Below are 27,906 nucleotides of genomic sequence, written 5' to 3' on the forward strand. Positions count from 1 at the left end.
CCCATTCCACGTGAGCAGATTTATGGGGGGGGGACCACGGAGGAAAGTGGTGCAGCGAAATTGCCTCACCCCATTTTGCTAACTGAAGTTTCCACTGGATCAAAAGAGCCATCAGCAGAGATACACAACTGGTATTCTACGAAAACCTATAATACCAACAGAAGTGAAAGATGACATAAGTGCACAAGATGCAGCAGTCATATCTGTCTGGCACTGGAAGAAACCAGAGTGAAACACTCTTACAGTGAAATGCAGACAGGAAGAACTGTCTATAATTGTGACGCTACTGACATAATCTGGTTCATATCATTAGATAGAAAAGTTAAACTATCACCTGATTGCCTTACAATTGCCCAACAGGTTCTTCCTTGCTCGTGGGTGATGCCTGAATGATTCTGCATCCTCACCAGTGTAACATCTGATAAGGAATATATGAGCACAATTTGTTAATTACTATTAATTCAGTTTGCATACTGCCCTTCCTCTGTAGATCTTGAGGCGCTTTACAATATAAAAATGCAAGATAAAAACACAAAATACATAATAAAAACAAGAACAAAAAACCCACAAACCTATAAACTCGCCTCCCTCAAAGGGTATAGGATTTTAATCAGCCAAAGGCCCAGTTGACAAGGAACATTTTTGCCTGGCGCCTAAAGGTATGTAATGAAGACACCAGCCTCCTTGAAGAGAAAATTTTGCAAATGTATGGATGGGCATAGCTGTAGCACCACTTACATTGTAAGCATACAAGAAGAGTTAAAATATTTGCACTCTTCCCACCATGCACACTGAGAGCCCATTGCAGAAAGAATGAGAAACAGCCCATAGTTGCCCTTGAAGAGGTACAGAGGTACATCCATAATCTTTAAAAAGAATTAAAGAAAGCTACCTAGCTGTCATATTAGGAAGAACACTTCAGTTTGGGGGAGCGCAATAAAGCGGTGTCAAACTTCTTCCTTTTTTTGACTAGGAAATGCAAGCATTTAAGCCGTAAAAGGTTAATGGCAAGAGGAAACTAAACCTAAAACAAAAAGGAGGAGAATTGGGTGCGAGAAGACCGTTACTGCACCACTTCTTGACTAAGCCCTGTAGGCAAATGTTTTGTGGATTTCTGGCTGGAGACAGGGAGAGTTAGCAAAAAGTATTGGTGAATTCTGTTGATGCCAGGGAACCATCATATCTGACTCTCGACAGGTGACACATAAATAAGGTGGCAATTTGTCATATGGGAGTTGAGAAAAGCAAAAAAAAAATTAAAAACAACAACTATTAGTAATCAAAAGCCCTCATAATGTTAAATTGTAAGTTGGTACTTTACCAAGAATTTAAAAGCAAAAAAGCAGCATCTTCTTGATGCATTTTGAGCGGGATAACCTTTGCTGAAAGGGAAGGACAGGGTGCTGACCAGTAGCGGAGAAGAGACTGTAGTGTCACACACTACCTTGTGTGAAGGTGACACTTGAAAACTGAACAGTGACATAAAACATGTTTTTAAATTTTAACTACATGGAATTTATAGTAATCTAAGCTATGCTGACTCGAAAAGAAAGGTCTTTTATAGTGTGTGTGTGTGTGTGTGTGAGAGAGAGAGAGAGAGAGAGAGAGAGAGAGAGAGAGAGAGATGATGTGGTTAGGAACACAGAGTCTGCCTTCCACAGAACTGTATCTTTCTGGGTTCATCTAGCATAGAATTGTCTACACAGAATGGCAGCAGTTCTCCAGAGTTTCAGACCAGGGACATTCCCAGCCTGGGACATTCTGCATGTAAAGCAGATGTCCTAGCACCTCATCCGTGTTGAGACAGCATACCAAGAGAAGATAGCTTTTCTAGGGCTGCTATACGCCTGGAATTTCCCAGACATTGCTGGGATTCGTCCATCGAAAATGACGTCCAGGCAGTATTTTTGAAAAGCAGCCAGAATGTCTGCAAAAACCTGGATGTATGGCAGCCCATATCAGAAATGTTTATTTTTTTGGTGATTTTGCTGAAAAAGGGGGGGGGGAGCTCAACAACTTTGCCCCCTCCCCCCCAAAAGAAGTTCAACCCAGCACAGTGAAATAAATCAAAACAGACATGATTGCAGGATTCTGACGTGTTGTTAGAAATTGCTCTTGGCCAATATTTACAGACCAGAAGGTAAACATTTTCAACTTTGTAGAAATGCTTTTAAAATATAATTTTAGCTTTTATATTGTAATGACATTAAGTTTTGCAAAGAACCCAGTCCTATATTCCTTCATCAGCATTCACTTTTTAATTTATTGTGGCATATAGAAATATGATGGGTATTTAATTGGCAATAACTCATAAATATTTATTTCAGTACAACTAGGCTACTTATTTTTATCTTGCTCTTTAATATGTTGAAATAAAATTAAACACCTCAGAACTTTAGGTAGCATTTATTAATGACTCGTAGCTTCTCAACTTTTTTAAAAATAGGAAAACTTGAGAAAACAAGCATATAGTTAATGTCTGTCATATGAATATAGAATATTTGTATATGAAAGGAGCTTGAGTTTCTTGAATGAGGTTTTTATTATGAATTTATTCCATATAGTACATCCTTTTCACATTGCCTGTCAAAAACAACCTTTTGCCAAATATTTCACCCATCCTTTATTTTCAAACAATTATTCACAATAGAGTTGTGCATGGACCGCTCTATCCAAATTGTGTGGCTGATTTGTATTTTATATATATACATTTTTTTCAGTCTTTCAAAAATTTACAGCCATGCAAATTACAAAAACACAAATCACATACATTTCTAATACACATATATTTGACTTCCGTCCCCCCTTTTTGTGGTTCCTTTTTAATTTTCATATTGCATTTTCCACATTACTCCATCTTTAAGTTATTCTTTAGTGTTTCTTAATAATATATTTAGCTGCTTGTTTTACATTAAACCTGCTAATGAGCTTATTTGCACACATGAGTTTTTCAAATATTTCACAATCTTTAATAATAAAAAATATTCTTCCTGTAAATCCAGAGCAGACCAGATTTGGACCCAATAAGCTCTGGACTGAAGTCAAGGGGGAGGAAACAAATCTTCAGAAATACCATATACTTGAACTGGGAACCAAAATGGCCATAACTTTATTGTTTGTTTGCTAGTTTCACATAAAGCAATAAAATATGCAGACATGCTAGCCACTACAAGGGGGCTTAACCCTGCCAAATTACTGGCAAACAGCTCAAAAGGGTTTTAATGCTAGGCACGTTTTAAGTTCGCTTTTTCAAGAAAGTTTTTTTAAAAATAGATTTTACTGATGTATATAATATTGCATTGTTTGTCTCTTGCTTGTACACAGGTAGTGTGCAGCGTACTGGACTGTGTACAATGTACTCACAACACACACATACACAATACAATGTATTGATAAAGACAGACACAGAAAACCTAGCATTCTAAAAAATATAACTTATGTAAGAGCTAGAACCAGTTTTGGGGGGAGGGGCAGGAATATTAAAACACAAGGGAACAGACTTTCTTTTTTAAAAAAGGATGGGACTAGGATTAATTGGGAAAGGATAGGAAAAAGTGTAAGTCTGAATAGGGTGCTGTGAAGGAAACAAAACTCAGAAGACAGATCTTAGAAGTCATTCTAAGACTTCACTCTGCCTCCTCCCAAGAATTTTGATTGGGGAGTGCTGGGTGGGATAAGATTGCAGCTCTCCTCTCCCTATCCTGGCGTTTTTGTTATATGGTGATGTAATCATTGCAACAGTTTAGAGATGGTCTGCCTGGATTTCTGAGGGACTGTTTTGCACTACAAATAATGAATGGCACTATTTAGCAGGAAGAAACTCCAATGAAAATCCTCATTATTACATATTTTACATGGCTGTTTTTGTATATATTTTAAAATTTTACATATGGATGTTTTATGATGGCCTATATTTGTAATTCCTAATAAAGTTTTGGCAGAGTAAAAGCACTACAGATCAGTACAAATCAATCCAGGAAGACACAACCAACTGTAGTGATTGGAGACTTCCTCGACCCAATCTGGATCAGGGTGCAGATCAGTTCAGAACTGAATCTGGTGCACGGCTCTAATTTGCAATAACCTGCACAGCCAAACATATCTTAAAGATATAGCTCTTCCTGGAGGAATATATCTCCTCCCCCCATGAGTTCCTGCATTTTTTGTGGGGGAGGGGAATCCCCTGGCATTGGAGTCTCACTAAGGGAAGAGGGACAGTAGTCTGGATATTTAGAAGTCATTCCCTTTGGGCCAAGTGATCGACTTGATAACTTCCTCAATACAGAAAGGCTTCCTCATAAAGCTGTTTGCTGCCCCAGAGAAGACAGAGAAATAATTTTGCTCTACTGAAACTTAAAAACAACAACACAGAACTCAGAGTATTGTTCTGATCCCATCCCACCAAACTCCCACTCTAGTGAAGTGCTCCAAGAATTCTTGGCAGAGTTGACTCATGCAAGTATCACAAGAAACCACCCAGCGCATTTTACGTTTGCATTCTAGTGATGGGCCAGCTCTTAGCCCTTAACACAGCCTGGGACGGGTTAACTAAACTGAAGCTGTTAAGGAGTATTATACCTCACCATATAATGGATTTGGATGGGGTGGGGATTCAGCTTCAAGGTCTTGCAACCCTAATTCTTCCTTTGTTTTAGGCCCTGGAATGAGGGGTAGCAAGTACCAGGCAACTTCCTTTTTCCCTTTTCTTTTCCCAGCATATCTCCCAAGCTGAGGGTTGTGCCTGCATTGCTCTCTACTGTCAGCCCTCTTGCGAATAGCATGGATGCACAACCCCTGTACTCCATCAATTTTTTTAGAAAGGTTTCACAGCATATTGTGGGAGTCTATCACCTCTTGAATATGCAGGAACATACTCCAATTGGCTCTGAGACCTTGTTCTGTTATCTAGCATGTCCACGTGCAGGATACTGGCTTTTCTTACAAGGGTAATGATATAATTAAACTGTAGTAGTTTTAGTTAACTTTTGGTTACACATTGGTATCATGTTCAGTCAATGACTCTTGTGATTGCAGTCAAGTAGAAACTTCTTAAGTGAAACAGAATACACTATTTTGTTCCCTAGAAAAAACGTTTCATGTTCCCTTTCATCAAAAGGCAATTGTTTTTGCAATTCTTGTAAGAGCAGTTGTCAGATATTCTGCTCAGGAGACTTGGTTCCTATCAATACTGCACTACAAATGTGCATTAAACTCATACTTTTATACCTTTAGGCCTGTCTATCCGAAAGTCTCTTGTGGACTTGAGTTTTTTGAGGATTTCTTAAATATTGTATCAGAAATCCCCAGGCCCTCTCAAGGAACTTTAGTTCCCTGGTTTCACTGGGAAGAAGAGTTCCTAGTTGCCAAAATACAGTGCTAATCACTGAAGAGTTTTTTGGCTGTGAAAATAGAACTGCTCCAAAGTAACACCTATGCCTTAATGTTCCTTCAGTGGAAGAATATCTGCTTCCACAATAGCGCAGCTTCTCCCGCACATCTTTTCTAGGGGCTTCCCCAATCCTATGGAAAAGATTTGGACTGGGCGCAGGGTGAAGTCCTGTTGTGCAAGCATAATGGGTTAGCTGGGTTAGGATAGGTTAGGAACCATAATTCCATTATCAGGTTTAGGGATGACCAAAAAGGATACCATGACTGGTGTGATTGAAACACATTCAGAAATCCAACAATATGTATTTCTCCTACCTACCAGGGTGCCTAACACCATGTCTGTGTCAGAACGGAGCCTGGGGCAGATTTAAATGGGTATGAATAATCCATTTCATCCAAGGACCCAGGAAAATTAGTCACCACCATGCACACAAAACTACTTTGCCCAGAGATTGAACATTTCAGACTGCTTGGTCTAAAACGTGCAGTGAAATCCAGAGAGGGTTTCTTCAGCCAGAGCCACCTTAAGACTGGATGAGACTACACCTTCCTCTATGGAGGCATTGACTGTTCGTTGACTGACTTGGCCAAGCCTCCTCTGGCTGCCTTAATGAATGGCAGTGCCTTAACTGCAGGGCTTAAATCACCATGGAGCCTAGACTAAACTTCCATGATGGCAAAACATTTTCTTTCTTACCACCATGTAGGGACGCGGGTGGCGCTGTGGGTAAAAGCCTCAGTGCCTAGGACTTGCCGATCGAAAGGTCAGCGGTTCGAATCCCCGCGGCGGGGTGCGCTCCCGTTGCTCGGTCCCAGCGCCTGCCAACCTAGCAGTTCGAAAGCACCCCCGGGTGCAAGTAGATAAATAGGGACCGCTTACTGGCGGGAAGGTAAACGGCGTTTCCGTGTGCTGCGCTGGCTTGCCAGATGCAGCTTTGTCACGCTGGCCATGTGACCCTGAAGTGTCTCCGGACAGCGCTGGCCCCTGGCCTCTTAAGTGAGATGGGCGCACAACCCTAGAGTCGGACACGACTGGCCCGTACGGGCAGGGGTACCTTTACCTTTACCTTTTTATGCATACAAGTATTATAGATCCTATGTATGCATGTATGTGCATGTTTGCTTGCTTTCTGAGATCAAGCTGCCCAACCCATTCCAGATTCTCTTCTAAGGTAGGCCCACAAATGTGCTTTGCAGGAGTCCAATAATAACATGAATAGTCTCATAATATTTTACATGCCATTTGCATTGTTTTATTGGATTGAGAGAACTAGAAGAACTTCTATTTTCAGAAACCTGGTTTTATTAATCAAAATACAAAAATATTGAAAAACAAAATATGGGAGTATGTTTCACACAGAAACAAAAGCAGTGCCTATATAATGCATATGTGTCTGCAAACAACATTCTGTAAATAAGACCTAAGGCGTTTTTGCAATTTTTGCATAAAGTGTGAAGAGCTTTACAGCTGAGTTTAAATGTGGTAGCTATGAGGCTTGCTTGACAGTCTTGACCAAGTGATTACTTCTCAGTCTCGCCACCTTCAGTTTCTGTGGAAATAAAATGGGTAAAAGCCCATTTACCCTGCCTTGATCTTATTGGAGGAAGGATAGGATATAAATGTGACAAAGGTTTATAATATTTTCTGTACTGTGCAGAACTTACAGCAATATGTAAATAGTGGGACTTTCAGAATGCTCTGTCAGTGAGCTTTAGATTTAGCTTCTATTCTGCCTAGTCTTTTTCTTCTCACATTCTCAAGAGCTGTGCTTTTGTGTACATGCATATTTTATCTGTATATTTCCCATTATGTTTTTGATATGTAAAGCCACATGGTGGCAGTCTTGAGAATGGAATTTGTTTGTTCTGATTGCTAATCTGTCTTCCTTAACTTTCTACAATCTTATTATTAGAATTTAAGCCTACCTCATACTCTGACACTGTACTTGGTATTTGCCCAAGAACAAAAACAACAATAAAAAACCCCACAAAACCACAAATAAACAAATGGTCTTGTTGAGGCTGAGTTTTTAAGTAATGTATTAATGCAAAATATTTCTTATATAATCTTTCTCATATATTTCCCATTATAGTGCTTGAAATAATTAATTACAAATTCTATTCTGTATTTTAAAAACCCAGGTGGCTTGAATATGAGCTTCCTTTAAAATGGTCCAGGATGCCCTATGCAGTGGTTTCTCTTTTGAAGGACAGAGAGTAGCCCTGCGGTAGTCTTGTTTATGCTAGGAGATGGCCCAAGGCTATCTCAGTAGTAGACTTGAAGTTGCAGAATATGTTCTACAGTGCATCACCCTGGTGACTTTTAGAAAAATATGGAAGCACTTGTTTTTATTTATGTATTCAGTTGACATACTACCTAAAGTGTTCTGAAAGCGTTTGACAATAACATAAGTACAGTGGTGCCTCGCAAGACGAAATTAATCCGTTCCGCAAGTCTCTTCATCTTGCGGTTTTTTTGTCTTGCGAAGCACGGCTATTAGCGGCTTCGCGGCTATTAGCGGCTTAGCGGCTTTAAGAAAAAGGAAACAAAATCGCAAGAACTCGCAAGACGTTTCATCTTGCGAAGCAAGCCCATAGGGAAATTCGTCTTGCGAAGCACCTCAAAAAACGGAAAACTCTTTCGTCTAGCGAGTTTTTCGTCTTGTGAGGCATTCGTCTTGCAGGGCACCACTGTATTAAATTGCATTGTGCAGCATTCATTCAATGTAACAAATAAAATCTGAAGAAAAGCCAGCTTTCTGTTTCCACACATTTGTTGTTTTCAGGTAGTTTAATACTGCTTTGAATACTTGTAACATGATTTAGTACTTTTGCTGGTTTTTTAATTATCTGTTTTGTGAGTCACTGTAAATAAGGCAGGAGATATATTAATAACTCTTCCTTGTCTGAGTGTTGCAAACTCCACCTGATATTTATGACCAGTTATTCATTATGCCATTTATCTTTCAATGTGTGATACTTTTTTCTTTCTTTCTCATTTGCAGGAAGGACAGGACCACCATCATCCACAGCTATAGCTGGCGCCAGTCAACCTGCCATCACCAAGACCACATCCGTTCTTCAAGATGGTGTCATCGTCACAACTGCATCTGGAAACCCACTACATAGCCAGCTCCCCCTTGGGAATGACTTTCCTTTTGTTGGTCATGAACATGCTCTGCATTTTCCACAGAACAGCACTTCAAACAACAACCTTCCGCACTCTTTGAATCCAAACCTCTTTAGTTCACTACCTATCTCTTTGCCAGTGAATCAGCAGCACCTCCTAAACCAGAATCTATTAAATATACTGCAGCCTTCAGCAGGAGAAGGCAAGTCTGAGGTCACCTTCAATCCTTTAGGTATTCTCAACCCAAATGTAAATGCTGCTTTAGCTTTGCTCTCCGGTGATGTGGATGGGCAGGTGCTGCAACCTGTTCATTTCCAGCTGCTAGCAGCTCTTCTACAGAACCAAGCCCAAACAGCTGCCATGTTCCCCTTAGCACCTTTCAATCTGTCCATCTCAGATCTGTTACAGCAACAGCAACACAATCCTGTACCCTCAGTAACACAGATGACAGCCCCACCACCAGATCACTTGCTTAGCAGTCAGTCAGATACCAACAGAGCTGATACCCTGTTAACCAGTTCCCTGGGAAACCCTTTCCCAAGCTTTTCAGGCACAGACACTACTTCAAACCCCCTGCTCCTTCCAGCTGTCACTGGGGCCTCAGGATTAATGCCCTTGAATCCCCAGCTGCTGGGTGGTGTTCTGAACTCTACATCGGGCAACCCTGCTAATCATCCAGAGGTTTCCATAGCAACCTCCTCCCAGGCTACCACTACCACAGCCACTACATCATCAGCAGTGGCAGCACTGTCTGTCTCAACACTTGGTGGGACAGCAGTGGTGTCAATGGCAGAAACATTGCTGAGCATATCTAATAATGCTGGGAGTACATCTGGTTCAGCTAAACTCAACAGTAACTCTGTGGTGCCACAGCTACTTAACCCTCTACTGGGGACAGGTCTACTTGGTAAGTTAAATATTTTCACAGATTTTAAAAAAGAAAAAAAAATGGTGGTGGGTGGGAACTTCTTTTTTCAACCTTTTTTTCAAAACTCCATTTCATTGCACTTTTTCCCAAAAACGTTTATGCTATGTTAACTTGCTTAACCATTCCAGTGAAAGACTGCAAATATAATTGACAGACATTTTTAAACAGCATTTTTAAAACCCTATTATTTAGAAAGTATGATGCCATCAAAATTCAACCAACCAATTGGAATGGCTTTTACTTTTTTCAAATCTCGTAGATGCATCTTTGGGATGCAGCATTTTTTTAATAGATAAAGATATAGATATATATTCAAGGCATCACAGGGTTAGTATGAGTAGCTGTACAATAGATAAGCTTCCATGTCCATCTGAATTAAATAATAATAATAATAATCAATGTGTCCAATCCCTAGATTATGATGACACAGTATATATAAAGCACTCAGAGTACAGTCTTCCACAGGTTCAAGGCAATAGGCTGCCCTTCTAGCACTCTACACTTAAGTTCCCTTGCTTCTTGGATTCTCATTTTTTGGTAAGAAACCAATGGTTTCTAAACAACTTGACAAACATCAATAGAAAGTTTAATTCCAGTTCACATGTTTAAATCTAAGAGAGTAATATCCTAGATTTTCACATTTATTGGGAAGTCCTTCATTGGAACATGACTGTACAACAGTGATATAAATGTGTGAATTGGGCCTGAGAGTCTGCCAAATTCTTGTGCTTCCTTTATGAATATGCCTACCTGGTTGTGTGTGTTTGTGTGTGTGTGTTCCGTGAATTGCTGCTAATAAAACATAGAAGTATTATGCACAAGCATTTTTCTGATTAACACAGACCTAACTTGCTAAGAACTTGTGATAAAATTTGAATTCTGTGCCAGATTTGTTGCTTATTCATAATTCTTGTGCATTTTGTGCCAAATTGCTTGTGTCTTCTAAGTGTATGCTTTAGCATTACATAGGTGCCTGTAAAGTAGGCTGGTGTGCAAAGGATTGTGCGCAGAGCTTCCACACACCTACCAGGTTTTCTCACGTCCACGTAGTCCTCTGTTTCTGTTGTATTGTAGTTTTTGACACAACATAAAGCAGTGTGGTCAGAGAAGGAAATCATGCAAGCCTCATGCAAGGGTACATGTGTATGGGGGCCTTTTGGATCCCATTCATAAAAATTAACCTTGCTTGCATCAACTAAGTATTATGAGATTGTAGCTTCTAGTTTTTCTTAGCTGGTTACGGCTTTAAAAAAAGAAGTGTAAAAGTTTCATTCATTTGCAAAGGTCTTGTGAAAAATAAGTCACTTAAATGTAAACAGTCTCTATAATTTGTGCCGTTACTGGTTTACAAGGTTTTATTACAGTATTAATAGTAGGAATGTTAAACATTTAAATAGGATTTTTAAAAAAATATTGTTAACAAGAGAGTACTTAAATGACTGTTTAATAAGCTGTAGAATATGTTGCTATTTAAGAAACGCCATGGAAGTTGCATTTTGTATATGCAAGGCGAATCCAGAGTTAGACTTCATTGTAAGCAAGACTGCTCACTGTGAAAGAAATCCATACCTTGCATATTAGTTCCCTGAAATATTGATTCACTGAAGGGTGGGTTGGGAGGGAGTTTTATTCCACATCTTGTCACTAAGTGGTAAAATATGACCCATGTGTTACACCTTCAGAAAATTGTTGACTTAAATATCTATACGTTTGGAATTGCAGGTGACATGTCATCAATAAATACTACCCTTAATAATCATCAACTGACGCATCTACAGTCACTGTTCAACAACAATCAAATGTTTCCATCAAATCAGCAACAGCAGCTTCTTCAAGGCTATCAGAATCTCCAAGGCTTTCAAGGACAGCCCCCCATTCCTGGGCCACCTAACAACTCAAACCCTATGGCTTGTCTGTTCCAGAATTTCCAGGTAGAAGTTGGTTTGTTCTTTCAAGTTTTCCATGAAAAATAATACAAATTCCTATACTGCTTCAATAGTTTATTGCGGATTTTAAAGCAATGTCTGTATGAAGTTAAATCATCCCATTTTATTATCTCAGTACTTTAACATCCGTCGATTATTCTTAGACTGTTACATTGTGAACTTTTCACTTCTCATAAGTTACAAGGAAAAACTGTGGTACTGCTCTTTAGAATGGCAATGGCAAAGTATTTCTCTGCAATTCTTGGACCTGGTGTTATATTTATTTATCAATGTTTAAGTTTTAGAAGTCTTTCATTGACTTAAGTATTCTGAAACAAATCCCTGTAAATGCATTTTTAAAATATCTTCCCTGTCATTACTATCTGTGTGCATAAGTTAAGCTAAGAAAATGACAGAAAATATCAGCGGCTACTAGATCATAAAAGAGAGCTACCTTGTGCAGTAACATCATTATAGTACTTCCAAACACAAAAGCTGGATGAAAATTAATGCAGAGGGTAGCAGAAGAAAAGCTTTTATTCTTTGAGAATAATAGCAAAATACATCATTTTGTTATTCCAGACAACTAAATATTTCCCTGTGTTTGCAAAAATCATGGCCTTCAGGGTGCTTTTTATCTTCCTCACATTGTGCTATGTGACTTTCTGGTTTTTTGCTTTGTTAGACATGAATCATGCATATATTTAATGTTGGTAACTGTTTAATGTAGCCATAACAAATATTGCTAGACTGCTTTTCTATGCAGGCTTTGATAGATAATACTGGGGGGAAAGCTTAGATGCAGATTGTGAAAATATCATAGTAACAGCCTGCAGCTGTTATAGATTCTTTAGGGTTAGTGAGGGCAAAAAAGGAGAAATTTAATCCACACAAGATAGGGGTGAGATTAATTAAGAAGACTATTGTACTGGATAAATGATTGCAACTGGTCCTGGTTGGGGCTGCAAGAGCCAAGTTTGCCTGGGTCTTCCTCGGGTTAGGGTAGTGTCAGCATCAACCAACTTCAGCTGGATCGACAGTTACAACCCTATCTGGTGAAAGTAATCCTGGCCACAGTCATGCATGGACTGGTTATTTCCAGCCTACTGCAATGCTTTGTAAATAAAGCTGTTGAACAAAGTTTGAAATCTTCAGTAGGTACAGAAGGGCACTTGTGGGGTCTCATGCTTTGTGCATGTAATAGCAGTCCTGCATCAGCTGCATTGGTTATCCCTTAGCTTCCAAGCTCAATTCAAAGTGCTGGTTGTAACTTCTTACAGTTTATTTTAAAGGGCTCCCAACACCAGGTTCTACAGACCTCTCTATCTAGTCCCAGGAAATGCCCCCTCTCCCAAGACTTTGCCCTTTACTGATTTTCATGGCACATCCTTTTACCTGACTGTAATGAGTCGATGGAATCTGATAAAGCCTCTTGCTAGTCTGGAACTTCCTCTCCTGCTAACTTTGTTTAGCTCCCTCACTTCAGAATTATAAACAAACCCTAAAGACTCTTTGATTTTCTAATCTTTGGATTGGCCTGTTACTGCTTTTATTAGTTTGAATTTTGCTGCCATTTAGCTATTCATATTCTATTGCTTTATTTTAATATGTTTTATTTTACGCTGCCTTGGGATGTCTTATTCTGAAAGACAGCTGGTAGATAATGTAAATGAATACATAAACAAACAAATGTTTGGTAGCATGAGAGTGAGACCTACAATAATGCATATAGAATATACGTACTTGAGTTCAACTGGATAGTAGATTGTGAACTTGGCAAGTGTGTGATAAAGGGATCTTCAAAGGAAACGTTTGCAGTGATGGTTAGATAAAGAGAAAATTGATCAAATCGGTAGAAAACGCAAGAAACTCCATGCATGGGGACTGGGAAAACATTATCAAGGTATTCACTGAGGCTGCAATCTTGAGGGCAGATTTTGCACTTTAGATCCTATAGACTTAAACTGAATTTAAATAGCAGAAGCCAACTCCCCCCCCTCCCCGGGGGGAGCAATAAAAGGAGAAGTAGTATCACCATTGTCCTCCCACTTTTTAAAGTAAAAAAATAAATAAAACTCCTAGGAAACTCACAAATCCAAAAGCATATTAAAACATGGAATAAAACAGAAGTTACATGAGCAAAACAGAAACATAAAACAATAACTTACTTGTAAAGTATAAAGGCAGACATGCCCAGCAGAACACAAGCAGAGCATTGCCTCAAGCTCAGCATCTTCTAAAGGCTCTCTAGAAAAGGTGCCAAGAGAAAGGAGTTTCACAAGAAGAGAGTTCCTTATGGCACTGCTGCCAAAAAGGCCCTATCTTAGGTAACCAGTAGGGACTGCAGACAGCAGAGGGCCTCTGAAGAAGATCTGAAAGTATAGGTAGGTTCATGCAGAATTCCAAGGAGTGTACGTGCTGTAAGGGCCTTTAGTAGCATTTCCCAGGGACTGCAAGGATGACTTCCTCATATGCAATGTGTTTCGGGGTAATTCAAGCCAAAGGAAGGAATCAAGAATAGAAAAAAACTGAGGTTGAGCTTGTAGGATTGGAAGCCTTACCAGGGCATGTAGTTGCATTCTGCTAACAAGGGTATAAAAATACAGAACTTTTTAAGGCGAGCAGTTTAGCATTATTTGCTCCCCAGTAACATATTGTGGTGCACCTGCTCCTGTTTGTGGTTAGCTGTCGGATTTGGAGATTGGGCAGTGTCTTGATTAGGGAAAGGCATAGACTATATTTTATTTTTGTCCCTGTGTGTTATCATTCACTTCTAACACCATGAAAAATGAATTTGAATCAATATGAATAGTAGTTCTTCATGCATGCTTTTAGTTTTTGTCTTGAATGAAAGAATTCTGACCTGAAATTGCTATTAGAAACCAAACGAAACCTGATCTTATTTCCCCTCCTTCTGATTTTTAAAGGTGAGAATGCAAGAGGAGGCAGCTTTTCTGAACAAAAGAATGATCAGTCAAATGGGGATGCCACCAGTTCCCGAGAGTTCCAACACCCCACTTCCTCCATTTCAAGATACGGTGTGCAACTTGCAGCAAAGGACAGAGCCGTCTGTAGGGCACCAGACAAAGGACAGCCTCAGCCTAGCTAGCCCGGGAGATGGTTCAGTCGATGCTATCTACAAAGCAGTGGTAGATGCTGCAAGCAAGGGGATGCAAGTAGTTATCACCACCGCAGTGAACAGTACGACACAAATGAGCCCCATTCCAGCCCTGAGTGCCATGAGTGCCTTCACAGCCTCAATTGGTGACCCATTAAATCTTTCTAGTGCGGTCAGTGCAGTAATCCACGGAAGAAACGTTGGCATTTCTGATCATGAAGGTAGGGCAAGGAACACGAGGGGGGCACGAATATTGAAGAATTCAGAACACCTTAAAAATTCCAGTGAGGGGGAGGGCTTGGAATACTATAAAACAACAGGTTGCAACACACCCAAAAAACAATGGGAAGGGGAACAAAGCCCTGGAGGGGAAATGAACAGATGGAAGTGTGAGGAATTTTTAGACCATTCATCCCATATCCACAGCAGTCCTTGCCATGAAAGACCTAATAATGTCTCCACACTGCCATTAGTTCAAGCCAAGCAGCATCCAATACTGTTACCCCAGCGAAATTGTCAAAGTGATAAGATGTTGGAGGAGAACTTCAGGTATAGCAATTACAAAAGAACTATGATGAGTTTTAAAGAAAGACTAGAGAACACTGTGGAACGATGTGCACACATGAATGGAAACAGGCCTCAACAAAGCAGAGGTTTTGGAGAGTTGCTGAATGCTTCTAAACAAGACCTGGCAGTGGAGGAGCAGTCTCCAAGTTCCTCCAATAGCTTTGAAAGTTCTCTAGTTAAAGACTACATCCATTATAATGGGGACTTTAATGCCAAAAGCATTAATGGGTGTGTGCCTAGTCCTTCAGATGCTAAAAGCATTAGTAGTGAAGATGACCTAAGGAATCCTGAATCCCCTTCTTCAAATGAGTTGCTACATTACAGGCCAAGGACGTTTAACGTTGGGGACTTGGTCTGGGGCCAAATAAAAGGACTGACTTCATGGCCTGGTAAACTAGTAAGAGAAGATGATATTCACAACTCATGTCAACAAAGCACTGAGGATGGGAAGGTATATTTATACATGCATTTATTTTATCTTATTAGTAACAAATGTGTCTCTTACACAATATTTTAATCTCTCTGTTGCTTTTTGGAAAGATATTATTGCTTATACCCTTAATGTGCTGATGGAGTTTTCATTCCTATTTCATGACTACAATCGCAAAGGAGCAGGGTTGCTTTTCTCTCCTACTTGTGAACCTTACAGATAGCTTAGGGAAAGGACCAATTTACTTTTTAAAAAATACACAAAATGCATTTTGACAACTTACACTGTTGATGCCTTTTAAATATGAATTTATGATAGATTTATTTAATTCCCCGAATTCGTAAAAATTTGTACAACATTTCCATTTATTATAATGCATGGTAATTTAAAGGTAGGGACACGGGTGTCACTGTGGTCTAAACCGCAGAGCCTAGGGCTTGCCGATCAGAAGGTCGGCGGTTTGAATCCCTGTGATGGGGTGAGCTCCCGTTGTTTGGTCCCTGCTCCTGCCCACCTAGCAGTTTGAAAGCACATCAAAATGTAAGTAGATAAATAGGTACCGCTCCGTGCGCTGCTTTGATTCGCCAGAAGTGGCTTAGTCATGCTGGCCACATGACCCAGAAGCTGTACGTCAGCTCCCTCAGCCAGTAAAGCGAGATGAGCGCTGCAACCCCAGAGTCATCCGTGACTGGACTTAACGGTCAGGGGTACCTTTACCTTTTAATTTAAAGGTAGTTATCATCAACTTTATTATTGTTGCTGGTCCCCGTCCCCCCGTTCTACTGTATTGGCCCTAATATAAGCCACATCTTTAAAATTGGAGGGGGGAGAGAGAAAAGAAAAAATACCTGAATATAAGCCGCTCCATTCCTCGCTGCTCCTGGCTGCATACTGGGGGGGGGGGGAGCCACGCTGCATTGCCGGCAGCCTTTCCCCTTCCTTGCTCTCCCTTCCCAGCCTTGGGGGAGAGGACAGGGGACTCTGCAGGGTGGGCATTGCTTTGCTGCACTCCAGGCACTGTTTGCCCCACGCTCCTGGCTGCATACCATAAGGTTGCAAATATAAGCTGCAATTTAACTTTTCACGGTCGGAATTGGGGGAAAAGGTGAGGCTTATATTCAAGCCAATACGGTATTTCAAAAAGTCCCCTGACCATCTGGAGCACTTTTTATGGGGCTGGATAGAGGCAGAGGGTCTCCTTGTACACGTGGTCCTTTGGTTCCAAGCCAAAGCTAATGAAACTGTCCTAACAGAATGAGGTGTGTTGATCAAATCAAAACTCTACTATTGGTTGTACCAAGTTCTTCAATACCAGTGTTAAAACCTAAGGGCTGTGTTTCAAAGTTAAGTGCTTGTCTTCATATTACAACAGATGGGAGATGCAGCTTCTCAAACAAAACAAAAATATCAGCCCGCTAGCTTGTGTAGAAACATTTATTAGTAGATATTGTTACTACTTTAACAGCAGCCACATTGTGTTACTCTTAATTTATGACTTGTTAAATTAATGGAAGTTTAATGGATTTTTTATTTTAAAACCTTTATACCAAGAGGTAATTCCAGGAAGTTCATTATAATTTTAGGACATTCTGTGCATTTATTGTTTTTTCAAATAATGTTTTGGAGGAGAATCATATCAGTTCAGATCCCCAGAGGTCTTTCCAATAGAAATATGCAGTAAAAATATTTTTAATAAAGGAAAATAAAACTAAATGTTATTAGAGATAGTGTTAAGGTGATTTCTTAAAAAAACAAACCACCATTGATAACTTTGACTTCCATTGACAATTGTAACGTATATTTTATAATCTTCGTAAACTGCTTGAGTTTTTATTTACAATTAAGCAGTATACAAATTCAGATAAATAAATGAAATAAATTTAATATTGGCCAGGAACTCTAGAACAGTTCACTGCATGAACAGTTCATCATGATGACCTGTGTTAAATGATGACATCACTTGTGAATTATAAATTGGCTGTCATAAGTTAATTTCCAGACCTAGAAAATGGGGTTCTGTGCCAGCTGTAAGCATCTTTGGAATCTTTTAGATCTTGAGTCAAGAAGCTGCTTTCCCTGTACTTCTCATCAAAGGACTATTTAACTCTCTATGGGATAAGATATAAGTACTATGCTCTGGAGAACCTTTTTTCAGGGATTAAAATTTTTCATAATATAAGATTTACTAATGCAAAATGAATTAGTATCCCAGATTCATATCTTCAGATAATCTCTTCAGCATGATCGTTCTATGCTGAGCTTCAATATAGCTGATATTATATCTGTTCTGATTAACTTCAGATAGGCAATACTAACATCAGTATGGGATCCACAGTTATAGATTCCATACAGTGGGGACACTGCTAGAGTGACAGCACTATGGTGTTGATCAGCAAATGCCTATATTTACCCTTTTGGAGTCCTCAGATCAGTTAAAAAGGATATGGAACACCAAATGCTCTACCACTGCCATATCACAAATGCTGTGATACATACTGATGTAAAGTTCTTATATCGTGCAAACGTTCAGGATAAAGGCTTTAGGTTTCAGTCCTGTTGCTCATTTGAAGCTCATAGCAGGAGTTTTGTTGTTGTAATGGTTCAGTTGACTTTATGCATTCATACAATGTATAAATTTGCTATTATTTATACAAAAGATAATTGTCTCTTTAAGTTTGTGTGTGTGTTTTGTTTAAAAGAAAAAACACCAAAGATGCAACAATGAAGATAAACTAATAGAATTTATTTCAGATTTTAAATGTTAATTTCATTGATTGGGTTGGTGAAATGAACTGTGAAGTTCTTGAATACCATCTGAAAAACAAAGTTATCTACACATAATAATTGTAATGTCATTTGTACATACGGCTGCACAAAACAAAGAATTTACAAAGTTCAATTAGAAACGAAATTGACTTGAGCCATCTGGTGCTGAAATCTATAATTTTTATTCTTTATTTCACAACAGCTGAACTCTCTTTGGTGTTGCCCAATTTGTAGTTTTTGTTAATTACAGTGGACTAAATTGTATAGTGGAATATTGGTACCAAAACAAAATGTGTTGCTTTAATAATCAATCAAAGATTAAGCATAATTGTTTTACAAACCACCTCATTCACTTGCCATTTAAATTGTGTAGACAGGTAAATCTTATCCAGGACTTTAGCTGATACAGTGCAAACCTTGATTGTTCCCACTAAAGTTAAAGTAACATTAAATCTGAGGCAAGTAAGTTGGGACTTCAGTTGCGTTAACCCTAAACTCCCTGATGATGTTGCAATAAGTGCCATGGTTAATCTTTTCCTTCCATCCTGCTCTGAAAAATGCCCTTTTTAAATTTTCCTGAGTGACTTTGGAACTTTTTGCCAAAAACCAGGACAATATTAGGCAGTTGCTGCTATTCCTGCAGCCACCACTACCCTGATAAAACATATATCACGAGAGTTGTAAGCCAAGATGTTCTCTTGTGTTTGAGCTAGTCCTTGGCTCCTATGCAGTGCGGGACCTAGATGAAAGAAATGTTGTTACTAAAATGAATTTTTAAATGTTCATGTGTAGATTTGGCACTTTACAATTGCAAAATCATCCACATACAGAACAGATTTTTCATATGTAAATATAGATGTGTAAGGGGTTTTATATGTGACTCATACCTGTGAGTAATGTTCATGCACTTTTTTGCATGTGTGCCAGTTGGTTTGCATTCTATAGGACACTTTTACTGTGACTGTATTGTTCACCTTCAAGAAGCCCAGAAGAATTATAGAATTCCATTGTATAGAATTGTAGAGTTGAAAGGTATCACAAGGGTCATCTAGTCCAGTCCCATGCAATGCAGGAGTCTTTTTGTCCAGCATGGGGCTCAAACCCACAACCCTGAGATTAAGAGTCTCATGCTCTACTGACTGAGGCCTTCCTTGCTGTCCATGCCAGGTGGGCTTTAGTCAGTGTTGAAGTTTATTATTTTTGTTTCTATAATGTATCTGAAGGTGTCTCTGTTGTTGCCTTGAATAACTGAGTTTAAAAAGCAGATGAATGTTATGGAGACAGAAACCCATGGGATCATAGACTGTAAGACTGTGTATCTATCTGCAAATCATTATTTAATAACAGGATGCCTGAGTGAAGAATAGTTGTCTTCACTTGCTCTCACACAAATGACCAGCAAGTGGTAAATATAGTTAAGAACCGTGATACAAAGTTGTAAGAAAACTCTGAAAACCCTGAAAATGACTGACTTGGTGTTCATGTCTTTACTCAGGTGGAGCCTGATAAGTTGAAGACACTAACAGAAGGTCTGGAAGCCTACAACCATGTCAGAAAGAGGAATAGAAAGTAAGTATTCTATATATATGAAGAGTGGATTCCAGCATAGCACTAAGTCTTACATTCCATCAGTGCCCAATGAAATGTTCTCCCACCTGGTGCACCCACTAATCCTGTCCTAGAGGTTTTTTCCCAACCTCCAGAGCAGATTTGGAGAGGGTGTAGGTCACACGTGGGGAGACGGAAGAGGACAAGTCTTATTGCACAAGCAGAAATTCTAGCACTAATAGGATGGGTTCACTTTATCCTAGAGATAAATGACACTCTTTACAAAGACTGAAGTTAATTTGAAAGAAGAATTGTAGTTTTTGGTGTGCTTACAGCTTCCATACGCATGCGCACACACCAACTAGGAGTCAGTTGGGCTTGGAAGGAGATGAGAGAACACAAGCCACTGCCTCTTTGCCCATCTTCCTTCTCCTCTTCTCTCTCCCTCTCTCCCCCCCCCCCCAGTCACTAGCCAATCTGAGCTGGGGAAGCTCCTTCCTAATCCCAAAGATGGCAATTAGCCAAGCCCATCCATAGAGCTTGCCAGAGATCATGAAATTAACATGCTCCCTGATGAGCTAACAAGCTGATTAGTGTATCCCGTTAGTAATTACCACACTGAAAAGTAGACCACAGCTTTAAAGCCACTATGCATCTTGTAGAGAGGGGGGGAAAAGATACACCTTAACAGATTAAAAAGCAATGAGCAGGTGAGCAATTAAGTGAGCAGCCTGCAGAGAGGGCACATCAGTCAGAGGAGAAGCAATTAACACCCTTTTTAGTTTAGCTAAGCACAAACACCCCCTTTCAAATGTAGCACCACACAAGCAGCCAGGCGGGGGGGGGGGGGGGGAGAGAGAGAGAGAGCTGAAACATTTATTTGAACACATGCAGTAATTAGACAAGAGGTACACCAAAATAAAATGTAGGCCACACAAATATGTTGTTTATATAAGGATAATATTTGAAGTTAAGCTAATTTTAGTTTTGGCTCTTTTCACATCAATTCTGCGTACATTGTATAGGACACAAAGGAAAGTAGTATATCTGCATGAATACAAAAACGATACTGCTACCAGTTCTAACTTCTGTCAATATTACTGTTTGCCTGTTACTGTAACGTTATAGCAAAATGATTTATATTTGTTAACTCCAGGGTACCTTAGGAAGCCTTTTATAAATAAAATTTACTATTTGAATTTTGTTTCATCTAATCTTTTCTTATATCTATTAAATTCAAGGCAATTGCTTCCCCAAATTCACAGGCAACCATTGCCAGGTAGGGCTGCACCACAGGAAAATAGTTCTCTAGTTCTCTCCCACACAGGAGGGAGAAGGAAGCTTACTGTGCATTCTGGCTGTTGAGCTATATCAGAAGGAGCTTTCTGACTGGGCCATGCTTTTAGGCCAGCCACACTGACTTCTTGTCTGCACCTTATCTCATGACGTGATGTTTTCCTTGTAGGGAGAGATGAACAATGCCTCACTTTTAGTTTTAATCTCATTGCAGGTTCCTCTACAATCATCAGTTGGGGGTGCAGACAATGAAGATTGGTAGGGGCACCTGTAACTGCTCAGGAGATTCTATTTAAGATTCTCTCAGGACAGTGCACCCATAAAGGCATTATGGCCCAAAAGGACCAATGTATTTCCTGGGCAAAGGCAGACCATGGTTACATGTCCACAGACAGCCCAACACATCTAACCTAAAACAAAGTGGGGGCGGGGGAACATCCCATATTCCTTCCTATTTTATTTTCATAATAATCCATTTGTGTTTGAGTGAATCTGAAACGTTCTCTGCCACAAAGACATGCAGTCATTTCATGCAAACATGTAAGTCTTCAATTTGACCATTCTAGAAAGAGGTGTATTCTGCACCTGTAATATCTAATCATATTATCACTTCCTCCAGTTTCTCTGAAGAGTCCTTAATATTTCAGTCCTTTTTGTGCACAGACCACCTGGATAAAAGTGCAATATAAATGATGCAGGCAAGATTAAATGTTTGCGGGCCAGTTTTCTTCTGGCCACCGTGTGGTCATGGTGCAGTTGATGGGTGAATTCTGAAGAAAATTACACATATAGCACGACAGCTATGAAACTAAAACAAGGCACTAAAAAGTTGCATGTTAAGCAATTTGAAAAATTCTGAAAAACATCCAGAATAATTGGTTAGCTTAATTACTGTATGCTGCCCTGCAAGAGCCACCCAGTTATCTGTTTCTTTCCGTAACCAAGGGCCAAGACAGACAAGATTGATTTGCTTCCTGGATACAACATATATGTAGAAAATTGAATAGACTCTGCATATGCCATAATGTGTCTGTTTAATCTCTGTTGCAAAATGAACTTGTATGTGTTTGTCACACCTGACAGTGTAAATGGAGTTTCCACTATGGGTGCTATATGCACATAAGAAATTAATATTGTGCAAATGGCCCTAAAGTACATAAGCATATATGGAACCCTAAGATCCATAAAAGCCATAGATATCATGGAATATTCTGTAATTAGACTGAAGGTAGAAGACACACTGTAGAAGCTTTCTTCATATTGAACTCTCCAGCTATGGAATAAATGCAGTGTTGTTCAGTTTGGGACTCAGGTAAAGCAAGCCATTGTTAAATTCTGCAGCAGCTTGGTGATTCTTTAAAGCAGCCTAAATAGTTGAATCATGCCTTTGTGAGAGGCAATTTTTTTTGGTGCACATACTGATTGCACATAGCTAAGTTAAAAAGAAAGATACATTATCCTCTTGATACCTGCTTCTTTGTCTCTCTCTCTCTCTCTCTCTCTCTCTCTCTCTCCCTCTCCCCCCACCACAACAACCAGTGCTTTCTTCAAACATCCACTTTAGCATTTTAGTAAAAATGTGATAATTCCATGCTCTGCTTTTGAGCAACGTGTTCTTTGTTGTGCAGTTTGTCATTTTAAAAGAAACACCTTTAAAAGAGGCAAACTAAAATACTGATTGCCCCATAAAGTTAATTTGCAATTCATGTAGAAAAAAAGATTGATTTTATGCCTATGTGTTTAGTGTATGCAATTTTTTTTAAGTTACAGTTTGCTTTTTTTGTTTTTATGCTTTTTGAGGCATAGGCTGCATTTAATCTAAACTGCTATATTGTATGCAATGGATGGTCTCCCATGGCTGAAAATCTGAGTAGAATGTTATTTCAGTTTGCAGTTTATGTCTTTAAATTACATATTTTTAAATTGCATATTCTACTACAAAAAGTCATGGGCATTCCTCTAATTTTTTTCCTTTGTTTTTAATCCTAGAAGTGGGAAGCTAAATAATCATTTAGAAGCTGCTATACATGAGGCCATGAGTGAACTTGACAAAATGTCTGGGAATGTGAGTACCAACTGTAGAATATATAACTTATTTAAAGCAGCCAGGGGTGGGGGGTGATTCTAACAAAATGATGGTTCTATTTTTGCAACTGAACCTAAATCCTACAATTAGAGAGCCATTATAATTTCAGCAACCCCAGAGAACTAGAAGCTACCATAGATTATTCCTAGCATTTGATATGAAGACATGAGATTTGATGAAGTTTTCTAAAGCCAAGCAGGTCTGCATCTGTCAGTGCCTGAATGGGAAACCTCATGGGAACCTAACATACACCACCTTGAGTTCCAAAATGGAAGAAAGGTGGGATATATGAATGTAAGAAAGCAAGCGAATAAATAGAATGGGACCTTTTAATGACATCTCTTAAGTCTGGAACCACAGGCCTCATACTCAAGGTCTCTTATAGTGCAATCGAGTGCATGTCTATTAAGAAGGAAGTTCCTTTGAGTTCAATAAGGCTTAATCACAGGTAAGTAAGTCAAGAATTGCAACTTGCAATATATGTAATAAATGATCAATGGGCCTCAGTCTAGCACACTTACTCTTGGCTTGCATACAAATTGTTTGGCTTCATCACTCCTACAGTTGGAAAGGGATACACATTTACAGTCGAAAGGGGTGTGGTGGTAACACCATTCAGGGCAGACTCTTAACGTTACCTAGCTGCATCACTGTAGGCAGCTCACTGTCATTTTGTATCCCCACCTCTACTATGGGAATAATTACTTGGGTCTAATGGTGCTCGGCACAAGCATGAAAATGCTTCTGTTTCCCAACTTGGGGTGGGTGCTGATTTCTCCTGACCTCCTATTTGTAGCTTTACCCCCTACTGCCAAAATCTGAAACACTATTCTTGGCAGGGGGACGCCAGAAAGCCCCATTTTCTGAATGCAGGTCGTTTATAGGATCTAACCCAATAATAAAGCATAGGTGTTTATAAGGATTATGGAGATGACGTATATGGGCTCCTTTGAAAACAATGAAAAAAAATACTCTATAAATAACAAGTATTTCATTATTATTAACTGGCTTCCAGCATTTTCATTGTTGTTGTTTCCTTTGTGCTTTTTTCAGGTGCACCAAATTCCACAGGGAGACAGACAGCTGAAGCCTCCAAAACCCAAGAGGAGGAAGATCTCTAGATAACATTGAATGTCTTTGTTACTGGTCCAGTACTTATTTAAAAAAAAAACACATGCACATATATATATAATATCAGGATGGATAGAGTTCATCACCACAGGGTGCTAAACAAAACAGTGGTACAGTATTCTTATTGGTAAAGAAGGAGAAGTTAATCCAGATCTTCAAAAGATTACAGTGTGTGTATAGAACCCTTTTTTCTATAATACTAAAATTGTGATTATAAGAAATAGTCCAAATGTTTCTGCAAAACTTTCATTGTGTATATAGATAAAACAGAATTTCATGACGATATCTCAAATGTAAATAATGTACAATATTGTCATGTACAAGCGTACCTAATGCACACTTTATCTTTTATTGTACAAAAAAATAGTGTACAAAATTCTTTGGTTTCTATTGAGTACACATACAAGAGACTACCAGTGTAAAGTGATAAATAAAAATACAGCCTAAATGCTTTTATATAATAATGTAAAAGATGCTGTTTTTGTATTTAACAGCAGTTGAAAAGGCATGATTATGTAATACCTTAATTATGACATAACACTTCTCGCCACTGAGTGTTCATTTATAGTGTCTGTTTGGAATGAACCTTGCCTGGAAGTGTGCTGTACTCCATTTAAGGTCTCTGTAGGAGAGTGCAACCTTGCAGATTCCTAAAGGGATGTGGGATTGCAGGTCAAATTAAGAAGTCAAACACTGCAACTGCTGGTTGCATTTTTATTATTATTTGCCTGAGTTTTAAAGTAGAATGCTGTAGATTTTTTTATTAAGAATATTTAGATAGAATATTTTTAGTCCGCTATTGCTTTAACAGAGTTTCATAGCCACCTGTTTTTAAAATCAAGTTCATCTTATACCACCATTTCTTTTGAACCCCTTCATAGCCTAAATTGGCTAGCCCAATATTTTGAAACGGGGGACATGATTGATTTTAATGTATGGGAGCAATAGCCCAGTTTTAAGAACCATGCTCATTGCTAATTTTGTTAATTGTCAGACCTTACAGTTCAGAAAAAAGTGTTCCTAAAATTAAAGAAGAACTTTCAGTGGCCAGTTGTGCCTGGGTGTTTTTATGGAGTTCAGTGGGACTCTCTCAGCACAAGTGGTCACTGAATCACCCTACTGCTGATACTGATGCCCACTGGCCAGTATTAATATTCTAGAGCTGAGAGGTGGCTTACAAAACTACTAGCAGCACTGGCCAGGATCCAAAGAACTGCAGAACTAGTTCTGTGCACCCAACGGGCCTGTGTTTCTTGAATAGAAAATCTCCTTCCCAACCATATGGGTAGCAAACCACTTCTGAACCTGAGTGGACTTGCAAAAACAGTTTGTGATACAGCGTGGGGTCTCTTTTTAAGAGGATATTTGTGTCAAAAAGAATCCAGCTAGGCACACCCAAATCTTTGGATGTACCTTAAAGGTAGCTCTTTGGATCCCAGCCAATGATTTTATCAGTATTATGTAACATATCAGATTTATTTTATTTAATAAGAATTATTTATACCATTAACAGATTCTTATATATATATAAATTTATATGAATTTATATATATATATTTATATATATACATATAAATGTGGCAGAAATGTGCAGGTTGAATCTATTAACCAGATTATTTATGTTATGTTAAGTTTGAAAGAAATGTGAAACGTGCGTTAGAAAGCTGATCATACACTACACAAACCTAAAGCTGCGAGGCATTCTCAAAATACCAGCATCTTTAAAAGAAAGTGTCACTTTCAGTGTTGATGCTGCATGTGGCAGCAGTGGCCCTCCCCTTCTCCCCAGCCAGCCCAAAACATATTCTCTGTTTGCCATGCCTGGGCCCAAGATGGAGTCCTTAGGACCACCTTCTACCTCTTCATCTGGGAAGCCACCATTGTGTTTTATTCTGGAACTTCGTTCCTTATAATGGCCTAGTTACCTCTCCTAGCAAAGACTGCTGGTAATTGGCACCATCCATGGCTGGTAACCAAATCTAGTGCTTACACAAGGAGTATTCATTCCCTGCCCACATCACCTACTCCATTTTCCTATGTGACATGAGCCCCATTAGCCCCAGAGGGATCTGAAGGAGCCACATGCCCATGATCCGCTCTCCTGTGCCAACGCACACAGCACTACCCCTGGGCTAGAGGACTTGCTCTTATCACATGTGGACCCAGCCCTTCTCCCAACCCCAACCCGAGGGAATGCAATTAGCTACACTAAGCTACAGTGGCCTGGAGACAGAAACCCTTCCTTCTGCTGGGTAGGTTCATTTTGTCTTTTGTGTAATGGCAGGGCAGCCTGCCATAATCCTACATGAAATCTCATGTGAAGTGATCTTTTGTGTAGTTTAGTTAGCACTCTTTTTTTTGTTTTTGTTTTGTTACGAGTTGATGTGTCTGTTATGTTTAAAGAGTTAATGTCCATTTTTCGTACCAGCCTGCTTTCTGCTCTCGTCTAAACAGATGTTTCTATTCATGAATACTCATGTGTGTGTGTATGTTTGGGTGAGTGGGTGTATGTTTATATTTAGTTCTCCCCCCCCCCAAGTTATTAATTTTTTTTTGTCCCTAAAACTGAATTTGTATTGACCAACCCTTCTTTTGACATTTTTAACGAATTAGGTTTGTACTTTTCTCACCAATGTATACTTTACATTAGTAGACTATGTAAAGTATTTTTGTGCACTTGATTTCATTGGTTAATATTGGCATTGATGTGGGTGCTAGGAATAGTTTGTTTCAGTCCATATAGATTTTTTTCCTTCCTCTTTAGAGTTTTTATGGTTTTATGTAAGCAGTTAATGTAAATATTGTGAGCATTACAGGTCATGCAGTGTTGTAACATTTTTAAAAATGTTGCACCTACTTTACAATTAAAACGCTGGTCACTCGTACTTGAATTTTGCCCATAGAGCCATTTCTTTCTCTTTGCATTGAAGCATAAATTACTTTTTTTATTGAGGCCCAACCCTTCTTTCTACGCTTATTTTTTTTGTTTAACAAATCTATATTTTTCTAACAGAAGATTTTAACATTTAATTTTTTTTTGCCAACTTTCTAACTTATGATGAAATACTCCTATATTTAGAGAGTGAGAAAATACCCTCATTTTGGAAAGTGGAATAATTGAATTCTGCAACTTGGCCCAATGACAGAAATCACAAGTGGGACACTAAAGTTGGGCCCCATAAGATTAATTAGCCTCTCATTAGATCAATTAGTGAATGTTTGTGTGGTGTTTTGAGGATATAAAGTGGTAACTATCCTCATGTGTCTATTTATTTATTTATTTATTCTTGGTGGGTTGTGATAAAATTATATAAAAATCAAAGGAATTATTCTTCTTTCTATCATGGAGCTTTATGAACACCATATAATTATTTCTATTTATGAAAAGGGTTTAGTTCCTAAAACCAATTATTTAGGCTGAAAGTGATTGCTGACAGTAGTTATAAAAATAATATCTAAAGGGGAAAGTTAATACATGTCCCATATCAATTATGGCCACAGCCTAAGTTTGGGGTTTTGATTTATAGTTTTATATTTAAATTTACCAATGCCATTGTGCATACAACTTGCTAATAACGCAATATTACTGTGGA

General features: G+C 39.0%; 1 protein-coding gene across 4 annotated transcripts in view; it reads left to right on the plus strand.

The window, feature by feature from the left end:
- MBD5 (methyl-CpG binding domain protein 5) overlaps positions 1-27,635 on the plus strand; it is a 105,697-nt gene extending 78,062 nt beyond the window's left edge. For 3 of the 4 annotated variants that reach the window (XM_081870507.1, XM_081870505.1, XM_081870506.1), the window contains 6 exons: positions 8,394-9,425; positions 11,169-11,377; positions 14,299-15,507; positions 19,748-19,821; positions 23,086-23,161; positions 24,236-27,635. In XM_081870507.1, coding sequence (XP_081726633.1) covers positions 8,394-9,425; positions 11,169-11,377; positions 14,299-15,507; positions 19,748-19,821; positions 23,086-23,161; positions 24,236-24,307 — 2,672 coding nt within the window. In that variant the 3' untranslated portion in view covers positions 24,308-27,635. The remainder of the gene's footprint in view (positions 1-8,393; positions 9,426-11,168; positions 11,378-14,298; positions 15,508-19,747; positions 19,822-23,085; positions 23,162-24,235) is intronic. The other variant, XM_081870508.1, reaches the window with a different exon arrangement.
- Positions 27,636-27,906: the final 271 nt, after the last annotated feature.

The sequence above is a fragment of the Podarcis erhardii genome, assembly GCF_964252035.2.
Source record: "Podarcis erhardii genome assembly, chromosome: 1".
In the NCBI taxonomy this organism is placed as follows: Eukaryota; Metazoa; Chordata; class Lepidosauria; order Squamata; family Lacertidae; genus Podarcis; species Podarcis erhardii.